At 37.2% G+C, this 19,765-nt stretch overlaps 1 protein-coding gene across 2 annotated transcripts in view; it reads right to left on the reverse strand.

Moving 5' to 3' along the window:
• The window catches only part of GSTCD (glutathione S-transferase C-terminal domain containing), a 57,611-nt gene extending 37,978 nt beyond the window's left edge, over positions 1-19,633 (reverse strand). The window contains exons 1-6 of one of the 2 annotated variants that reach the window (XM_057404587.1): positions 19,616-19,633; positions 17,882-18,120; positions 14,804-15,235; positions 12,796-13,245; positions 7,141-7,395; positions 6,507-6,600 (exon numbers count right to left, since the gene is read on the reverse strand). In XM_057404587.1, coding sequence (XP_057260570.1) covers positions 6,507-6,600; positions 7,141-7,395; positions 12,796-13,245; positions 14,804-15,235; positions 17,882-17,905 — 1,255 coding nt within the window. In that variant the 5' untranslated portion in view covers positions 17,906-18,120; positions 19,616-19,633. Of the gene's footprint in view, positions 1-6,506; positions 6,601-7,140; positions 7,396-12,795; positions 13,246-14,803; positions 15,236-17,881; positions 18,493-19,615 lie in introns of those variants that run through there. The other variant, XM_057404586.1, reaches the window with a different exon arrangement.
• Between the last annotated feature and the right edge of the window lie 132 nt (positions 19,634-19,765).

A 19,765-nucleotide genomic window follows, 5' to 3' on the forward strand; every position in this document is an offset into this window, starting at 1 on the left:
CAGCTTTGATTTTTAAGCATCATGTATTTTCATCTCAGAAAGCATCTTGAAAAGGTAGTACCAATACAAAAAGCAGAACAACGTAAAATAACTGTGGCCTGTCTTCACAAAATGATCCTAGAAGCAACTTGGATATATTGAATCAAGCTTGACCACAACTTCAAATTAAATCAATCTGTATCTAATAAAGCATTTATTCCACAGTTATTAACGTTAGTTCTGTTAGCAATTACAAACAATTTTAACATGGACCCAAGTCCACAAACTTTACAATTGGTTAAAAGATAATTACATTGTTTAATGCTGTTTTCCTTCAATGTTGTTTAAAAAAAAAAAAAAAAGCAGCCACCATTAAACCATCAATAATCTCTAATCTCTCTAATTTAGAGAATTATTGATAGTCATTTGGTGTAAGAGTAAGACCCAAGGAATCAACATTATGTCCAGAATACAGGGAACTTAGTTGGAAGCCAGAGAAGGGAAGAGCAGTAGGTAGGGAGTAGCAAATTACTGACACAGTACTCAGTATCTGAAAAGCACTTTCAATGAACGAACTCAATCCTTGAGAGCTGACCCCAGAGCACAAACCAAATTGCTTTGCAATAATATACATAAATGAATCTCCAAGATCAACACTTGCCCAACTGTAAAAAAAAAAAATAAATCTGAGGTCCATATGCCAGTGAATTTTTATTTAGCAAATTCATCTTTGCCAATGAAGAAAAACACTCTTGCCACCATTTTAACAATTCCAATGTAACAGTGTCAGCAAAATATCTGTACTTCATCTTTCTTTCTGCCAAAAAAGATTTCTCTTACAATAACCCTAATATACGTTCGTCAGTAGGTTAAAAACAAAACCTGGTTTGCAAATAATTCATGCTACAAAGAAAACATCAGCATTAGCTCTGTGTGACAGCTGTGGAACACAAAGACCCTCCTCCTACAGGAAAGCAAGTTTCAGTGCCTTGTGGTTTCAAGGATGCATTTTGAAAGAGAATACATTGTGACAAACATCTCCTCTACAGACATATTCCATCAAGAGTGAAACACAAAGATGGTGAAAATTTCCATCTTCCCTGTCGTGGTTTAAACCCAGTCAGGCAACTATTCTTAATTCATAAGCAGTTTATTTAAAAATAATGTAAGGGAAATTTTCAATACTTCATCTCACCATACATATTGTGATGTCAGTTCTCAACGCCACATACTAGACTTACTCATCATTTCTTATCACACTCCAATGATTTGACATAACCAGTCATAAGAAATTATGTCCATACAGTTGCACCTATGCTTTTGCCAAGTACAACAATATCCCAATCCCCAAAATGTAGCATCTCCTTTTGGGAAAAATTACCACCACTACCAAACATAAAGAAAGGTGTCACAGTAAGAAGAGCTTCATGCTCATGTCACCATTCTTTCTGCAAATCAGACAAGCTCTCTATTTCTAACATCAACATTTTGTACCCTATACATTGTCGTGGTTTAAACCCAGTCAGGTAACTTGTTCACTCACTTCCCCCCCCCCCCCTTCTTTCCCTCCCCCTACTCCCAGAGGGACGGAGAGGAGAATCGAAAAGAATGCAACTCCCACAGGTTGAGATAAGAACAGTTTAGTAACTAAGGTATAACACAAATCACTACTGCTACCACCAATGATAATAATGATAAAGGAAATAACAAGGGAAGAGAATACAACACCTCAGCACCAGCCAACCGATAACTTGCCCCCCTCAGCCTGACCAAGCACCAATCAATACCTCCTCCAACCCTGCAGTCCACCAGCCCTTCCGGCTAACTCCCAGTTACCCCTGGGCATGACGTGCTGTGGTATGGAATACCTCTTTGGTCAGTTTGGGTCAGGTGTCCTGTCTCTGCTTCCTCCCGGCTTCCCCTCCTCCCTGGCAGAGCATGAGGCTCACAAAGTCCTTGGCCAAACCAAAACATCCTTGTTATCAGCTCTGTTCCCAGGCCGAAAGTCAAAACACTGCACTGCACCAGCTACCAAGAAGGAGAAACATGACTGCTACTGCTGAACCCAGGACAACATAAATAACTGAAGATGGCATCTTTAGTAAGATTCATATTCATGCATATATTAAAATACTCCTATTAATATAAGCAAGCCTCTCAAAAAGGAAAAGAAGCACTGAAGATCAAATTCTCATGTGAGACAAATTATTTAGGAAAAAGAAGACATAAAGGCAACCTTTCAAATATTATATACTTCTATTTCCTGCTTCTCTCCCATACCCACCCAAACCCCCCACCCAAAAAAACAAAAAACCCCAAACAACAACAACAAAAAAAAAGCCACAACTCCCCAAGAAACCATTTTTAATATATTATGAAATTCTTCTGTGCCTTATAAATCAAGGTAACAAATCTCAACAACCATTTAAAGGACAGCCTTATGTCACAACAATGAATGCTTAGCTTTCTAAATTTTGTCTCATTTCAAAAGCCAAGCATTCTCATCTCATAAGTCTGAAGACTTGAATGGAAACAAGGGGCAACTATCGATCAGGGTCTACTTTTATTCAGGCGGTTTCTATGACAGTTTTATATAGCCATTTAATTTTGCCATCAACTTGCCACTCATCACAAAGCAAGCATAAATCAGGGTCATTCTGTCTTCAGCTAGGCAGGTATACATTGCCTTGCAACAGATCAACACCCATTCTTACACCTGTGTGCTAGAAGCAAAAGATGTTAAAGTCCTTTTCTTTTTCCCTACCAGCTATTTTAAATTCATACATGGAAAATTTCACCTCCTCAATGAAACATTTGATCCAATCAATTCAATACAAGGAATGAATTTCTCACTAGGAATAACAAAGCATATAAAATACTTCACATATTCCACTGGGAGTCATGTTTATACATAATCCGTTAAAAGGCACTTGTTTAGGAGAAACCAGCCCTATGAACAGGACCATCTTCAACACTAAAGGGCTATGTGTCTTAATTAATTAATTGTTAAAAAGCAAGCTGTAAAGCTTGTAAAAGCACTTGTAAAATGCATTCATTTATTTTGATCTAGTCTTATTTATTTGCCTACATGTTTTAAACTGACTTCTACCTCAAACTCATGTCTCCTGCTGTGCACACATAGTTTTTATTACAGCGGTCCCTCCACATTCACCTGTCAGTAGCTGTATTACAGCTAAGGCACTCTTTTCTGGTCTACTATAATTCTTTCATTTAAGAAAAAAAAAAATTATGAGGAAAAGGGTATTACTCACAAGCTTACAGAATGTAGTTTACTACTTGCTACATTCATTCTGTGAGCAGTTTCCCACTTTGGAAGGAAGAGTGCAAGTTAAACGCTACTTTTTTTACATAAATACCATCCCATGCACACTTTGTCATGCTACCTAGTAATTTCAGAATAAGATACCACAAGTAAAGCACTTTTAAGTACTTCCTGCTTAAGTATTTCAATTGATGAGAACAGAAGTAAGGGTTTGTGAGACTGTGGGTCAGTTATTTCCCAAATTTCACAGTTGCTGTTTTAAAGAAACAAAAATAGATTCCTGTTAAAAAATATAACATTTCTCTGTTTGCGTCACAGTGAACACAATGCTTGATGAAAAAAGGCCAGTACCAAAGTCTTACATCCGCATATTCTGTCAGAATAATAAAGCAGCAACAAGAGTTATCACTCTTCATCCCCACATACATTCACTTTCCCTCTCTCCTTAATGTGCCTTGGGTATGGCCAAAGGAAGCACCTCTGTTCATAACAAGCCAAACTTATTTTGATGTCCACAAAGCCTTTGCAGTGAATAGGAAATTAACCTGAAGACAAGGAAGGGTTCCATACATACATGAGATGAGGAACACAACTAAAAAATCCGGGGTTGACTGAAGTTAGAAAAGGATCACAAAACAAAAAAAAAAAAAAACAAACCTTTTCTACTGCTGCCTAACATGAACTATGAAACCACACCCCCATTTCTTTGTTGGCCACAAATCTAATGAAATATAACCTCCCTTTTCCAAGGCCTGAGGTTTAATCAGCAGTAGCACACAATTTCGACTCAACATTCTTATTTCAACAAGCCCCTCTTCCCAAAACTTCAGTCACTGCCTTGTCTGGGAAAAAATGAAAACATTTTCTATACTGACTTACACCATATGATTATTTCCCTGTAGTACTGATGCAAGTACCTCATTTCCCTTCAGTCTCACATTGTGACCACCTACACTTTTATATTCTGACCTGCCACACTCTTCTTTGACTGTTTGTACACATTCACAACCTTATCTACCTTTACTTCTAAATGTAAACATGACTCCAGTAGAATCAATCCCAGAACTTCCACATACATATGACACAAATTGAGTTACCTAAGCTGACACAGAGCAAAGAAAGTATATCACGTATGCTATTAAATTAGGATTTCCCAGCAAATGAAATTTCCTGGGGATAAAGAACCAAAGTGAGTTTTAACTGAAACATCTCCACTTTGTCTTAGCTGCTATGAACATTAATAAGAGGAAATTTATTTATCAGTTACAGGAGTAATGTGTTTGAAAGCTTGAATTCCATTACTCAAATCTAGTTGAAAACCCTGTCAGATTCAGTGACTATTTTCTTACCATACCAGGTAGGATTTAGTATTAAAATATTGGAAATTCAATTCATACAACAACAATTAGGCTGTACTAGCAAAAGAATCAAGAAACTGAGAACAGTACCACTTAGAACAGCAAAGGTAAGCATGCAGATGTATCCAACTGAAAAGTAAAATCAATTCTCATATCAGGAAATTTCTTTTTGTCCCATGTGACTCTGTTGCTCCTGGACTAAAACCACAATGATTTGGAGGTTCCCTAAATTAGAAAATGGCATCAGCATCACTCTGATCTTGGGTGGAGAAAGACGAAATCTCCCTCTCAGCACTTGCAGAGCTAGCAAATTCTTCCCCAAAATTTAACTGAAACCCAATTTCAGATATCAACATCATTAGTAACTATTTCAGCAAATGTGAAAAGAGAACGAACACGCACTGACACAGGCAGGAAACAGTAGGACGTGATTGCTCCCCAGTCAAATCTAGTCGTTCCAGCACAAAATTTCCAAATATATATTCAAAATGCGTTCTTGTATGTTATGCATCTTTTTAAAAATTTTCTTTCAAACAGAAGAGATATCTTGCCAAAAGTATGAACTAAAATTTACAGCCAAAACCCTGAGCACTGGAAACGAGCAAAAATGTTTATTCACTTCCAAAAAAATACTGGAACTTGTCACAGAAGTTAAACACACGTAATCCTCCCTAAGCACTTTAGCAGTCAGACTACAGAGCTATTTTAACGTAAGAAGCATATCCAAAACATTCACATAAGGTCTAAAGAAGCATGACATAATGCTGACATATGCAAACCCAAGTTTTGGGTTTTTATTATCCTCTCATGCAGAAGGAAAGAAAGGATTAATCACTGAAGCAGGGTGTGCAACTTCCCAGTAAGGGTTCTCTCAGGACAAAACTAGAGGTAAACAGTTAATGTTAGGAGGATGGACACTATATAAAACCGTAAGTCTGCTCATGGTACACATGATGGGTTTTGTGTGCTACATAGATCCAAACTAGAGGAAACCAACTCCAAATTTAATCTCATTTTTATAGCCTGTGTATTGTAGATAGGAATACATGCTTGTATTCAGACGGATAGTAAACAATGTATTAGTCACCAAAGAGCATCTGTATGTTGCATGTATATTTCTGTATTCTTTAAATCAGAAGTACTATGCCACTGAGGCTAGACTGACTGCAGTATGTAATTTATGCTATTTACACAAAAAACATGATCTTTTTTCTTCCCTGTATGAAGCAGTTATTTTCCACTAACTTCTTACTGTCTGACAGTAGCTAGAACTTTTAGAGGAAACTCTACTGTATAGTGGAAGAGGTATTCAACATTCATAACACTAATAAAAACAACAAACATTATCATTAACCATTTTTTTCTCTGTAGAACAATAGCCACTAGGCAACAAACTGCCCTGCAATCCAGCAAAATAAACAAACACTATAGGACAGGACAAAAGGAAAGACTCGCTCATATGTAGCTACCAAACTTTGCTAATGAATATGATTTTCATCAGAATAAATCGGCTGCTGCTGCTTTGGGAGACAGAGTCCATGTACAATACTCATGACAATCATAACAACATAATTTAGTCAGAATTTACTGTTCTATATATGAAGATAAGTTCAGGAAAGTAGGAAACAGTGGGAAAAAATATGGTTCAGAAACAAGGTCAAGCTTTTACTCCCAGTTTGGCCACCAGCTGTTGATGACCTGAGGGAAGTCATCTCACCGTGTGTCTCAAAGAGACTGAATTTTAGAACAGATTTAAAACTTGCTTGCCTGTGCTACCTAGCTCTGCAATACGTTGAAAAGTGATGTATCTTCCTATGAAACAGTTAAGTAGCTTTTCCAGAAGACAGCACTGTTAAATATGTACACACATACATAAAACCCCTTACCTTCTCCAGGACTGACCGCAGATGGTAGATGGGTCCAGTCTAGGGTCCAAGTGGGGCATGGATGAGGAGCAAACTTTGCTTCAACACCATTCTCCTATGAGAAAAGACAGGGGACAGGGCTTAACAGCCTGATCCTTTACCCACCGAAGCTGGTAGCAAAATTCCTGCTGAATTTAATGGCATTGAATCAAACTGTGCAACTAACTTTCAGCCTAACTGAAACTGAACACACATCTGAGTCTGAGTCTACAGTTTATTGGATTCAAATTATGGATTTCTTTCATTTTCCCAAGAAAGAGGCCAAACATAGAAGCAATGTTTTTTGCCATCTGTTATATAAATAACTTTAAAAGAGGAATATAATTTTGCAATTCAAACAACAATTTACTTTGATTATTCAGAATTATTGATAAGGCTTCCAGCAGTCTTATAGTTGCTCAATTCCTGAATTGACTGTCAAAACAAAAACTTAAAATCATTTCTAAGTCAATGCATATCAGACAGAAGATAGGCAAAAGGTATTAAACTGCTCATGGCTGTCAGACTTTGCTTTTGCTATTCCAATAAATTTTACCTATTCCAAGTCAAGCCGATCATTACAACTAAAAATAACTCATTAAAAAGCAAAAATTACCATTAACTTAGTCATAGTTGGCCTTGGACCACCTATAAAATGATTGTCTTCATTCTCCTCTTCTAATTTATCAGGAACTGAAGAGAAGTCTTGTAACTGTTCTTCTGAAGCAGACTTCAACTCTGGAAGCTGGAGAAACTCCATACTGCATTTGGCAGCTGCTGTCTTTACTCCAGGTACTTCTTGAACTCTTTGATACCAGCTGGATATCAGAGGCAAATTTAAAAGATTTTTGCCTTGGGTTTTGCAGGAAACCTAGAAAATTAAATGGAAAGGTTACTTGCTACTGTAAACTTCTTCTTACAAGGCACAGGAAGGCATGAACTACAGAAGTGAGCTCAGCTCCATGCCAAGCACGCTTACTCATAGCAAGATGCTAATGAAAAAAGCTAGCTAGTTAAAAGCTCGGTCCTGCAGGTAGAACTGACAGTTGGCTATTTAGACTTTATCTGCAATTGCCATTCGCTTAATAGGACAGAAAGGTTTACATGACCAATTTTAATCATAATTTCAATCAGTAACAGGAAAACACTACTTTAATATTCTTAATTATCTGCTATTTCTTAGCAAGGGAATAATTCATTTTTGTTGGTAATCATAAAAACAACCAAGCAAACAAAAAAAACCTAAAAAAACAACAAGAAAACAAACACAAAAAATCCCACAAAAACAAACAAAACCCCAAGCAGTAATCTGAAACAAATACTGAACTCTATGCAAGACACTATGGTACCTGAATGCTGCTGCTTCCCACAGGCACCCTACAGCCCTTAAAAGCTCACCACTGACAGCGGTTTTGCTGGCAACCCAACCTTAAACACCTTTGACTATGTGGTAACAGCACAACAGGCACTGGCACACATTTTCCCTGATCTTTATGGATGTCTTTGCACTACATCTGTGACTTTTTTTTTTTTTACTAGCATCGAATCCAAAACTTTTTATTTAGGTCATATATTTACTCAAGCTTTTTTACTGTCTTAACTTCACATACAAAAATGGTAATTAATAGACTTCTTTGCTGAATTAAGTATATATGATGGTGAGATGAAACAGCCTTCAGTAGAAAGAGAATTTTAAGTGTAAAAAAAAAACCAAACACCTGTTTAATTAAGAATATAATGCACATATTTCAAAAAGATACCCAAATCTTATTTTTAGATGAAGATCAGCTAATTTTAAAAAGGATGCATGTGATGAACTTAAGCAATTTTTGTTCAGGCTCCCAAATGTTTTGGAATGGTGAAGAACATCCTTGCACAGGAGAGGTTGTGAAGTTTCCATCCTTAAAGTCACCTAAAACCTGATTGGACATGGCCCTGGGCAAGTGGCTCTAGCTGACCCTGCTCCAAACAGAAACGTTACATAAAATGACCTCAAGAAGCGCCCTCCAACCTCAACTATTCTGTGATGCTGTGCCTGCTTTAAGCAGAAAATAAAAATCACTATTACAGGAAAAGGCAGAAAAGGCCATAAGGAAGCAGTGCTCCTCCACATATCTGTCCTCGGTGTGAAAGCAGAGGCTGGTAAAGAAGATTTGAAATGATGTAAAATGTCAAGCAGCTTTCTTGCATGCTACATCTATAATGTTCTTAAGGCAATCACAAGTAATTAGTAACAGCTACAGGAGCCAAGGGAGTATGAACTTGGTAATTTTAGTATCCAATATCCTAATAGTAACACAGGCAGAAGTACATTAATTCAGTTAAGGAAGAAGTCTTTTGGAAAGCAATTCTAAGAGACACCACTACACTTGATAACAAGTGTTCTAAACTGTATTTCAAAAAGTGAATGGTGGTTTCTCCCAGATGGAGAATGGAGCTTTTGTTATTCTTCCACTAATTTTAAACAGTTACAATAGAAAGCGTAACAAAGCTAACCTCAGACAGATAACAGAAATGGAATGAGGTAATAAAAAACAACTCTTCAGCTTCATTATCTTACTTTTGGTAATTACAACTACAATCTCCTAGACAGGTCTCCTCGTAGTTATTGTATGATTCTTCCCAGACACATACCCATTGAGGAATTCATTATTATTCACACCCTTAAAGTAGAGTGGAAGTGCAACTACCATGATTTTATTTTAACAATCCAGGAAGTTCTGTCATGTAAGTGACAAATAACATTTTAATACGGAATTAAACTCCAGTACTCCCATCAACAAGAGAAGTTGCATTTTTAACCCACTGTATGCAAGAAGCTTTCAGATGCAAGTTACCTAATTTTGATGATAACTGGAGGAATCAGGGTATAATTGCTCAGAAGACAGTAACTGACCAGAGAACAGAAATAAAGTAACATTATCCTGGAGCTCTTATAATTTAGGTTAAATGAAACTGAAGGCCAAATTTTTTAGGACTATCCTTGGTGCAAGATAACACAAATATATTATACAATATATAGTTCATAAGCTGCAGACCACCAGGGTTCAAGGGTCACACATGAAAAGCAAATAAATACAGTATTCTTAGCTGCTCATAGTATGTAGAATCATAGAACCAGCTAGGTTGGAAAAGACCTTTAAGATCATCAAGTCCAACCTTTACCCCAGGACTGCCAATTTCACCACGAAACCGTGTCACTAAGGGCCCCATTTGTTGGAACACTTCCACGGACAGAATATGCTCTTCTTATTAAAAAGGCCTTGGAAAAATAAAGACAACTGAAATATATTAAAGTTCTAAAACAGTAGGAAAGTATTTTCTTACTGGTTTTGTTTAGTATCATCCATATAGAAGTTGCTGTTATGTGATGCAGCAAACAAATCAGAGATTAAGCATCCCAGTTCAAAGGTAGCCATATTAACCTACCTCTGGACTCCCGTATTGCTATCATCATGCAGAAATCCACTTAGGACATCTTGGTTAAAGAAGTGATAAATCAGACATTTGTCACATATCAGAGTTAGCTAGGAATTATCTTGATTTAAGAAAATGTTTCTCTAAATCTGACTGACAGCATCTTCTCCAGGAATTATATTTGTTTTCAAACACCATAAGGCAAATTTGGCAAACCAACTTGCAAAATCAAAATGCAAATGCCAGCTTCACTCGAAAACTCTTCCTGGCAACAGACGCTAGTTTAGCTATCAATCTCATAGAGTAACTGCAGGAATACTGGTAGTAGGCAAGATTGCATCATTTTATTGTCATGGGAAATAAAGACACAGTTGTCATTTCCTTAACTGTTTTCTGTGCATACATCCTCATAAAACTAAGTATGCAGATTGTGCTGAGCAAGACTCTCACAGTCCTGTCACAGAATCTTCTCCCACTGTAAAACTCATTTTGAAGCTGAGCTCCAATCAGTTGTACTATTAAGTAGTACCTCTTTCCAGAGGTGAGAAAAGGGTAGAGGGAGAGAAGGGATGCAGGGGCTGTTGGGGTATTTTGTTTTGTTTTTAAGTAAATAAAAAAAAAAAAAATCAAAAATAATAATAAAAAAAAAAATCAAGCTGTATGGCTTTATTAGGCTCAGTACATATTTTGATGTATTTTCCTATTCCCCACGTTACCATGTTAAGATATTTGTACGACAGGATCTGCAAGACACTGGCACTTACTAAGTAAGCACTACAAAAAAAAAAAAAAAACACCAAAAAACAAGCATCACACACAGAGAATCTCCTTCTAAGGCACAGATGAACTTTGTACAAAGATCCACCACAAAAGATTCAGTAACAAGTGACTATGGCTTTCCCCTACAAAAGGGGTGAAATAAACTTTTAACAGATCATTAATCTAAAGGTACAGAGACATGAGGACCTTACTAATTCAACTTAACAGTCAATATGACCAGTATCTGGCAAACTGCATAACAGAGTGCATGAACTGCTACATCCAGCAGTGTTTCTGCAATGCTGTTCTTTGCTGGGAGCAAAGATTTCTTCTCGAGTTTTCTACGGGCAGTGTGGTACCCTGACCGCCACCTGTGTCAGTGCTTTTTCACTCTTATCTTCATGAAACTCTTGGAAAGTTTCCAATTCCTCCATATACAGATGTTCAACAGAAAGTATGGACTTTCTATTAGTATACAGGTAACACAGGATTCTATTAGAAATTAAAATGCAGTGAACCTCATAGGACTGCAAGGAGAATTTAACTTTCCACTTAGAAACTTCACCCCAAGAGCTTCTGGCAATGTAACCTTTCCCAAGGGACTTCTCCTTGCACTGCAGTAAACAAAGGACCTCCCATAACCTGTGGAAAACAGTTTAGTAGCAACAATACTATGAATGACAAAACTACAGATTACTGAAGTTTCAGGGGCTGAAGAACACACCAATAAATCTGTTTCCCTAGACACACCATCTCATTTCCAAGCAGGCTCACAGTAATCAGTGCTTGCTTGAAGAAGAATACAGATTAAGTTTCGTAAAAACAAAACTGCAAAGAATAAAAGGTTTGCTGACACATTGATACTGTGCTTCCCCAGGCACCCAATTTACCTACAGATGTGCTACAAAACTGCCTTATTTTGTATGTGGGCTTGATAAAAAGCTGGGTTGGCTACACAGGAATGTTTCCTCCCAAACAGAAAAGTCATTCCTAGGAACAAAAAGAAAAGAACAGCAGAGATAAAGAATAATTAACCTATTATGAAGAGAAATGAGCAAATTGGAAGTCATAGCCCAGTGTATTTTAAAAGGAAACACCTGTAGACTAAAGATTCTCAAGAGAATCTCAAGAGATTATATACTAGTAGCATAAACAAATGAGCTTTTGGAAGTCTCTGCCTAGTCAATACCCGAGTACCTCTTCAGCTCTAGTATAGGTAAGTATAGTCAAGGATTTACATCTATGAAAGCCATCATAGTCCCTGAATCTTTTTCCATTCCATGCCTCCCTAAAAGGGATTCTTACTTTCTTAGAAGATACTTCTTTTCTTTTAGGCATATCTGCTTAAAAATCAAAACAAGTCAAATGAAGTCACATAAAGTTTCAAATCTTTGCTGAAAAGAATTCTAATTCAGATAAAATCATGCAGTAGAAGTACAAATAACTGGATAGGAATTTACTGAAACTAAAATAAAAAATAGGTTCATACTTTCCTCCTTTTTTTCTATGCGTATTACAACATATTTTAAATGTTCATTTTAAATTTCTCATGAGGGACATCCCTTCTAGTATTTCAAAATTATAATACCACTCTCAACTCTCCCCCTTTTCAAAATTTAAAATTTATGATGGAATCAAACTTCCAAACCTCAAAAAATTCCTCATGCATAAAATGGTCTCATTTTAGTAAACAGCCATTGAGCCATGGTCATAAATCTGGTACACCAAATTTGAGCAAAAAAATAGGTTCATGTTTATCTATTATTGCTTTATGAACATTAGAATGTACTTTAAGTGTCTGTTTTAAGTATTTTCTTGGAGAAATTTACTGGGCAACTTGGTACTAAAATATTTCAGCATAGTATTTCACAGGTATCAGTGTTTCCCCAGTATTGATATGCTATGTATTTAAAAGCAGTTTCGGTGATCTCACCCTGCTCTTTGTTCACACAGAAACAAAACCAAACCTTCTCTTTTGGGTTAAGTTCACATTGCAAATGTCACAAAATACTTTAAATTAACGTATTTTACAACGTTACAATTCTTAAAAAAAATACATATATATAACTTGGTATTTGCAGAACTTGTATCTTACCAAGAACTGATGAATGCATGGCAAAAGCACGATGTCTGCAATGGTAAAATAAAGCCCTTCTGCAAAAATGTGGTCCAAAAGTGGAAGGTCTGAGGTTTTTGTTCTCCTGATGTGAGCAGCCTCCCTGTTGACTGCATCTGATGCTTCCTGGACAAGTATCTTGGAGAAAGCTATGCTCAGTTCCAAACTTGGGATTGGATGTTCATGCATTTCCAGTGACCTTTTTTCCTCTGTGACTGCTTTAGCAAGTAGAGGCACTGCAGCCTTTTGTTGTTGAAGTTTCTGCCTTCGAATTTTGTCATCATTATGTACTCGGACAGGCTCTCCGAGCTTCCTTTCAAGCTGTAAAATGGCAGGAGGAATAGTCTGACAGTGATCAGGAGATGCCGCCAAAAATTCTTCAACAGCCAGAGGTATGCTGATCTCACAGAGTCTGGTCCACTGGCTAACCTGTCAGATAAATATATGTAATTAATGCCTCTACAGAAAGAGAAACAAAATCCAAAGTACCTTTCTACCCCCTTTAAGCAAAGAAATTCCACATTTAAATACATTCTTTGATAATCTTAGAAACTCAGGGATTCTGTATTATTTTTGCAACAGCAGAAGTAGGAAGCTAAATTTTACATGTAACAGAATGAACACTTATCCAGAATTGCATATTTTTATGCCTTATTATTGGTGTAAGATTAGAGTGGCTGCGTAACTCATGAGAAGGAAAGCTTATATATGTCATCTCTCCCAAGTGCTGGTAATAAAACCAGATTGCACCAAACAAATTTTGAGCACATTTACTTTACAGACATGCATTATTACAGTTTTTTTTGGCATGCAACATAAAAAAAATTTATTCTAACCAAACAGCACCTTAAAAAAAAATTTTTTTTCATGTTACTGTTTCTTGTCCTACTTTTCTTATTATCTGTACTTAAATGTTTTAAAACTTATAAATTCTTGTCTTTCCTTACTTAGTTTACTCACTTTGCAGCCATCTGAAATATGGAATCAAATTTTCCAGCAGTTTCAAGTACTGGATGAACTAACACAGGGATATGCTTCCCCACACCTGCTACACACCAACAAGGATGAACTGAGTTGGTGACACACTTATCAGTGGCAACCATAGATGTAGTGAACATGAAATAATGGTGTTCAACCTCCTGAGAGGAGTTAGTAGGGCAAGTCTAGATGGATGAACCGCCAGATGAGTAAATGCTACAGATAAATGGGCTCAAGTATCAACTCAAGGGGTAGTAGTGGTTAGTTAATGTCTCGCACTCTACCTGAAGGTCACTTAGAAGTAGAGCTCTTCAGGGACCTGTGCTGAGGCCCATCTTATTTAATTTTCTTTACGAACGACCTGAGGGGCAGATGGAATATACTCACAAAGATAACAGTGAGTTAAGCAGAGCAGTCACCAAACTCCAACAGCAAGCTGCCATCCACAGTGACTTGCACAGGCTGACAGGAACCAACACGAAACTCAACAACTGCACCTAGGATTGACAGTCCCATAATGGCACAGGCTAGGGACTGACTACCTGGCCATGCAGCAGCTCTGCTGAAAAGACCCTGAATATCTTGGTGAGCATAAGCCAAACATAAGCCAGCACCTTGGCAATAATGAAAGTTAACAGTATATGGCGCTCTGGAAATCAAAATTAACAATAAATCAGGTGCTTCCTAGTTCCTCCAAACTGCAAAAGATGTACTTTATAACTCATTGAAACTACCCTGCAGATGAAGCAAAGATCTAACCTTTTTTTTTTTTTTTTTTAATTTCAGTGTTCTTTTAGTGCTGCTAAAAAAAAGTAACTTTAAAAAGAATTCTCCTTCCTCTTTACACCAAAATACAGATACTTCTCTGTTAAGGAAATTCCCATTTCTAAGCAAATTAAGTTTCATACTAAAAGAGCTTGGTTTACATCAACATTATAAGTTCACTTCAGAGAATAATTAATGCTGATTAAAAATCCTATTCATGTATGTAAAAGAGAGACGCACTTACTTCTGCACAGGCTTTTAAGCAGGTCTGCTTAAAGCCTAAGAGTTCCAAAAGATCCTTTTTAGATGGATCTGCCTCATATGTTTTCTGTATTACATGCCTTAAGACAACAGAAAGCCCAGCTCGGCAGAACTTCCCGTCTTTCACAACAACAGCAGGTAAACAGCAGCTCTGCACAACTACTGGAAGCTCGCTTCTGGAGATTACATGGACATCAAGATCGCCAAGGAGGTTTTCTGTCACAAACTGATCATCCACATCTTCTCTAGTTGGCACTAAGAAAATTTTGAATAATTTGCAGTCACAGTAGGATAGCAAAAACAGTGAAACAGATGTATGAAGGGGAAAGATACTATCTCTATACTGATGAGAAAAACCCAAATATAGGTGTTCTTCAGTGACACTGTCTTTCATCTTCCTCCTGAGCTGAAGTTCCTGGAATAAAAATCAGAATACAGTACTCATAAAAGAATTTAGAACAAAAAAAAAAGAGGTTTGAAACTGTGGTCCTATCACTATCTACTAGACCCAATTTTAACACAAGACACTATTAAAGACATGCAGCCTGAATAAGTGGACTGCGGGCCCTTCCTGAGAGAAAAGACTGGCTTCACGTATTTACTGCCTCTTCACATACAAAGATCATTTCCCTATCGGTGACTTGCAAGACTTCTTTTTATATTTTAGAGCATTTCTGGCATTAAGAAAAACATTCAAAACCAAAAGAAAACATTTCCATTTATTCTTTTTTTTAGTGTATAAACATTTTATAGCCAGAATTTTTTTATACATATTTATTTAAATCAACAGTCTCCCACAACATTAACCATCCGTTATTGGAAAAAATGTTCCTGAGCACATAGAATCATAGAAAAGTTACGGTTGGAAAGGACCTTAAGATCATCAAGTTCCAACACCCCTGCCATGGGCAGGGACACCTCCCACTAAATCATATCACCCAAGGCCTCGTCCAACCTGGCCTTGAACACTGCCAGGGATGGAGCATTCACAACCTCCCTGTGCAACCCATTCCAGTGCCTCACCACCCTAACAGAAAAGAATTTCCTCCTTATATCCAAACTAAACTTCCCCTGTTTAAGTTTTAACCCGTTACTCCTTGTCCTATCACTACAGTCCCTAATGTAGAATCCCTCCCCAGCATCCCTATAGCCTCCTTCAGATACTGGAAGGCTGCTATGAGGTCTCCATGCAGCCTTCTCTTCTCCAGGCTGAACAGCCTCAACTTTCTCCGCCTATCTTCATATGGGAGGTGCTCCAGTCCCCTGATCATCCTCGTGGCCCTTCTCTGGACTTGTTCCAACAGTTCCATGTCCTTTTTATGTTGAGGACACCAGAACTACATATCTACAATGGTCAGTTTCCCAATACACACATTTCCCTTTCTGTTCTTGTAATTGTTAGAATTCACATATACAGGGTATTTAGGCCATGGGAAATAATAATCAGTTTCTATATTATATATTAATCTAGAGCCTGGTGACATACTCATTTATGGTCAAGAGGACACATACCAAGAAAAAGCCCATTCATTTCAAGAATGCTACACAAACACCTCAAACACACAACTGCTTTTAAGCAGTTAAGTGCAACAGTAACATAGCTAAAATTAATGTTTTCTCATTATATTAAAAACTTGAATTCATTTTCCTTATACTTGGTTGAAAATTAAATTTCTCCTATTAAACGATTCCATAACTTTTTTTATTAAACAGTGATTCAATAATTTTTCTTTTCCACCAATTGTCCATTAACTGATAAATCATAACTGGCAATGAAGAGCTTTAGACACTAGATGGCACTCTTACAACAAGAATTATAGAAGCAAGCTTGCTTTTAATGAGAAAGAAATGTATGGTTTTTTAGATGCATATATATATACACACACACACATATATATATATATATATAAAAACTCGCAAGTAACACTGGAACAGCACCAGTCTTCCAAATAACTGTCTAGATTAATAAGGTCTTCATATGGTTACATGAATATGATGGAATTATTTAAAAACAAAAAAAAGTTTTTATCTGCTAGATCCAGATTATTGGATTTCTTTTTTTTCCACGTAGATTTGTACATCAAATTTACTACTTTATGTTATCCATCACTGGGCAAAATTAATTGTCCAAAAAGAGGCAGTGTGAGAATAAAATCAAGTCCACCTAACATTAAGTAAAGGTCATAATAATGACTCTTATAGTGGAGTATTTTTAAACCATTACATGGCTTTGTCTCAGAACAACAGTGGCTCAACATAATAGTACTACTATTGCTTTTTTTTTAATTAATACATGTGCCACACAAAGAATAGTACAAAACATAATGAAATACCTGCTTTCCTAAAAGCTATTTTATTTGGATGAATCTTGACAGCATATAAATTAAGACAGATTCAATACCCTAAGTACAGCTCTGTGGAAGAAATTATATAGTGAAGGTACTGTTGAGGAGATTAGTCAAATAGCGTTATTTTACCTGCTAGATCCACTTACTAGCATTTAAACTCATATCCTCAACTACAGTACTTCTTTAATTATAAAATGGTACCCTCATATGCATTTGGGTGTTTTTTATTTTCCACAGCAATCTGTAAAGCACACAACCCCATCTTTTCTTGGCCACTCTAGCCACTCAGACATTCACCTTACAAATTACTTCACCATGGAACATTGTCCATTTCACAAGACCAGTTCTTCAATCTCAGAACAGGTACTTAAACACACAAATGATTTCTAGACCTTGACAAACCCATCTGTCACTTCATCATTTATATGACAGTGATTCATTCTGGTTCATACAAGCAATCAGATCTCCCAAATAAGAGCCCTGATCCTGCAAGTACTCATGGTACCTGACCTGAAGGTGTCTTTGCAATATACTGTCCTGTTATTTTCAAATATAGCCCTAAATTTTTCTCATACATCACTACTATTTTTCCTACCAAAATCCCTTTCTCTTCTCAAATTTGCAGTGCTACGACACTGAAATTGCTTTCCCAGAACCATACTCCCTGTTCTGCTATTGATATGGTCAATTTAGATCTGAGTTATTAAACTTACTGAGTGGAGTGGAACAAAATCCATTCTTAATCAGGGTCCATTTGGGACAGTAAAATTTCTCTGTTTCTGCAGCTGCCCTTCAAGGGATGAAAAGATGAGCTTCACTCAGCAGCAAAACAAAAGAAATGTTGCACTTGAATTTTCCATCTGCATCCTCCAGATGTTTCTCTCTGCTTTCGCTATGCCCACCATGGTGGCCCAAGGACACATCTCCTTTACAGCTGCCAAAGAACTTGCACCTAAATTACAAGGGAGCCCAAACAAACATGTCAGATTATGTATCTTTAAATACATAATAATTCAAGACCAATTATCAAACTAAGCATTTTTAAGACTCTTAACTATTGACTGCACTATTTTGGCTTTGAGGAGTACATCTGCCTTGTGGATTTATGCACAGCTTGAAAGACTTAGCAGCCTTCCTGGTTGCCCATTCTCACGTAAGTATTTTCACATAACTACCACCCTTGCATTAAATGTGATAAATTTATAAATCCCTTGGAGCTCACTAGAGAGTATGCTTTCAGTCTTATAAAAGCAGCCAGACACATGCAATAAAACAAAGCATAGAACACAGAACTAACAAAACCTACAAGACCTTATTACATTATTCACTGACAATAATTTTCCTGATTTTTTTTTTTTGTCTAATTAGACTAAATTCTGAGGGAAGAGATGCCCTTTATACTATACTGGCTTTATTTACAGTAGCCACTGTTGGAAGAGGGAAAGGCAGAAGTAACAAACATCACAAGATTGTAATGTAACTTAAAGACAAGATAAATAACGATGTCTGCCTTTGGTATAAAGATCACTATGGCTATTTAAAACTAATAAACGTTACTTAATTTTCACTAACTGTGCTGCTTGCTACCATTATCCTTTTCAAGATGCACTGTACAACAGATGAATGAATTTCACTGAGCTGCTGTGTTATCAATGTAATCGAAGATTATTGGTTTAAAAACGTTTCCCAGGGAAACTAAACTGAAAAAAAAGTAAATAAATACATAAACATCTTCTTCCTTTTAGTTGTTGAAAAAGATTTCATTTACTTACTGATCACTACATGTAACCAACAAGTTGATTACTAGATGGCAAACCAGAACTTCGGCTGAATGAACATTTAAAAAACCCTCAACATAATAAGTTGAAAAAGCAGTTTTCCTCCAGCAAGCATTTAACTTAATACAAAGCAATGTGCTTTAAGGCCAAACCCCTGGATTTTGGAGCTGTATTTCTATCCAGACCAACAATTTGCTGTACGAGTTTAGAACCACCATAGAGAGATGATCCTCGAGGTCTCTTCCAACCTGGGATTCTATGACACTACAACTCTGTCCTCAAGTGAAACCTAAGAAAAGCATAGAAGCTTTCATGGGGCACTTCAAACCAGCATTTCAGACAGGTATATCAATAAGGTAAGAGCTGTTAACAATTCAAGAGCGTAAGATACAGGCTATGAAAAAAAAAAAGAAGCCAAACTTCAGAATAACACCACACTAAATCACAGTTATCGCAGAATACTACTGAGGTAAAATTCCTTTGCAGACGTACTCCATCAAACCTCCACTCCAAACTTCTCTCAGCAGTTTGTCAGTCCAGGAAAATCGGACCTGGTAGCGAACACTGAACGACAGCAAATCTCTTTTCCCTCAGCTACTATTACTGGTCTTCCCCCATAAGCACCTCAGCAGGGAGTTTCCAGCCAACCTTTCTTTACTGAGGAGAGACCCAGCAGCCAACGGGGCAGCCGCGGCCGTTCTGTGTGAGGGCGCCCAGGCTCCCCCCGGGAGGGCTGCCCCCTGAGCCGCCGCAGCCTCGCCAGCCGCTCCCTCTCAGGGAGCTCCCTGGAGCGCCGACCTCTTCCCGCCGCAGCAAGAC

The sequence above is a fragment of the Pezoporus wallicus genome, unplaced genomic scaffold, assembly GCF_028554395.1.
Source record: "Pezoporus wallicus isolate ANWC-B61680 ecotype Strahan unplaced genomic scaffold, APGP_CSIRO_Pwel_v1 contig_1583, whole genome shotgun sequence".
Lineage (NCBI taxonomy): Eukaryota > Metazoa > Chordata > Aves > Psittaciformes > Psittacidae > Pezoporus > Pezoporus wallicus.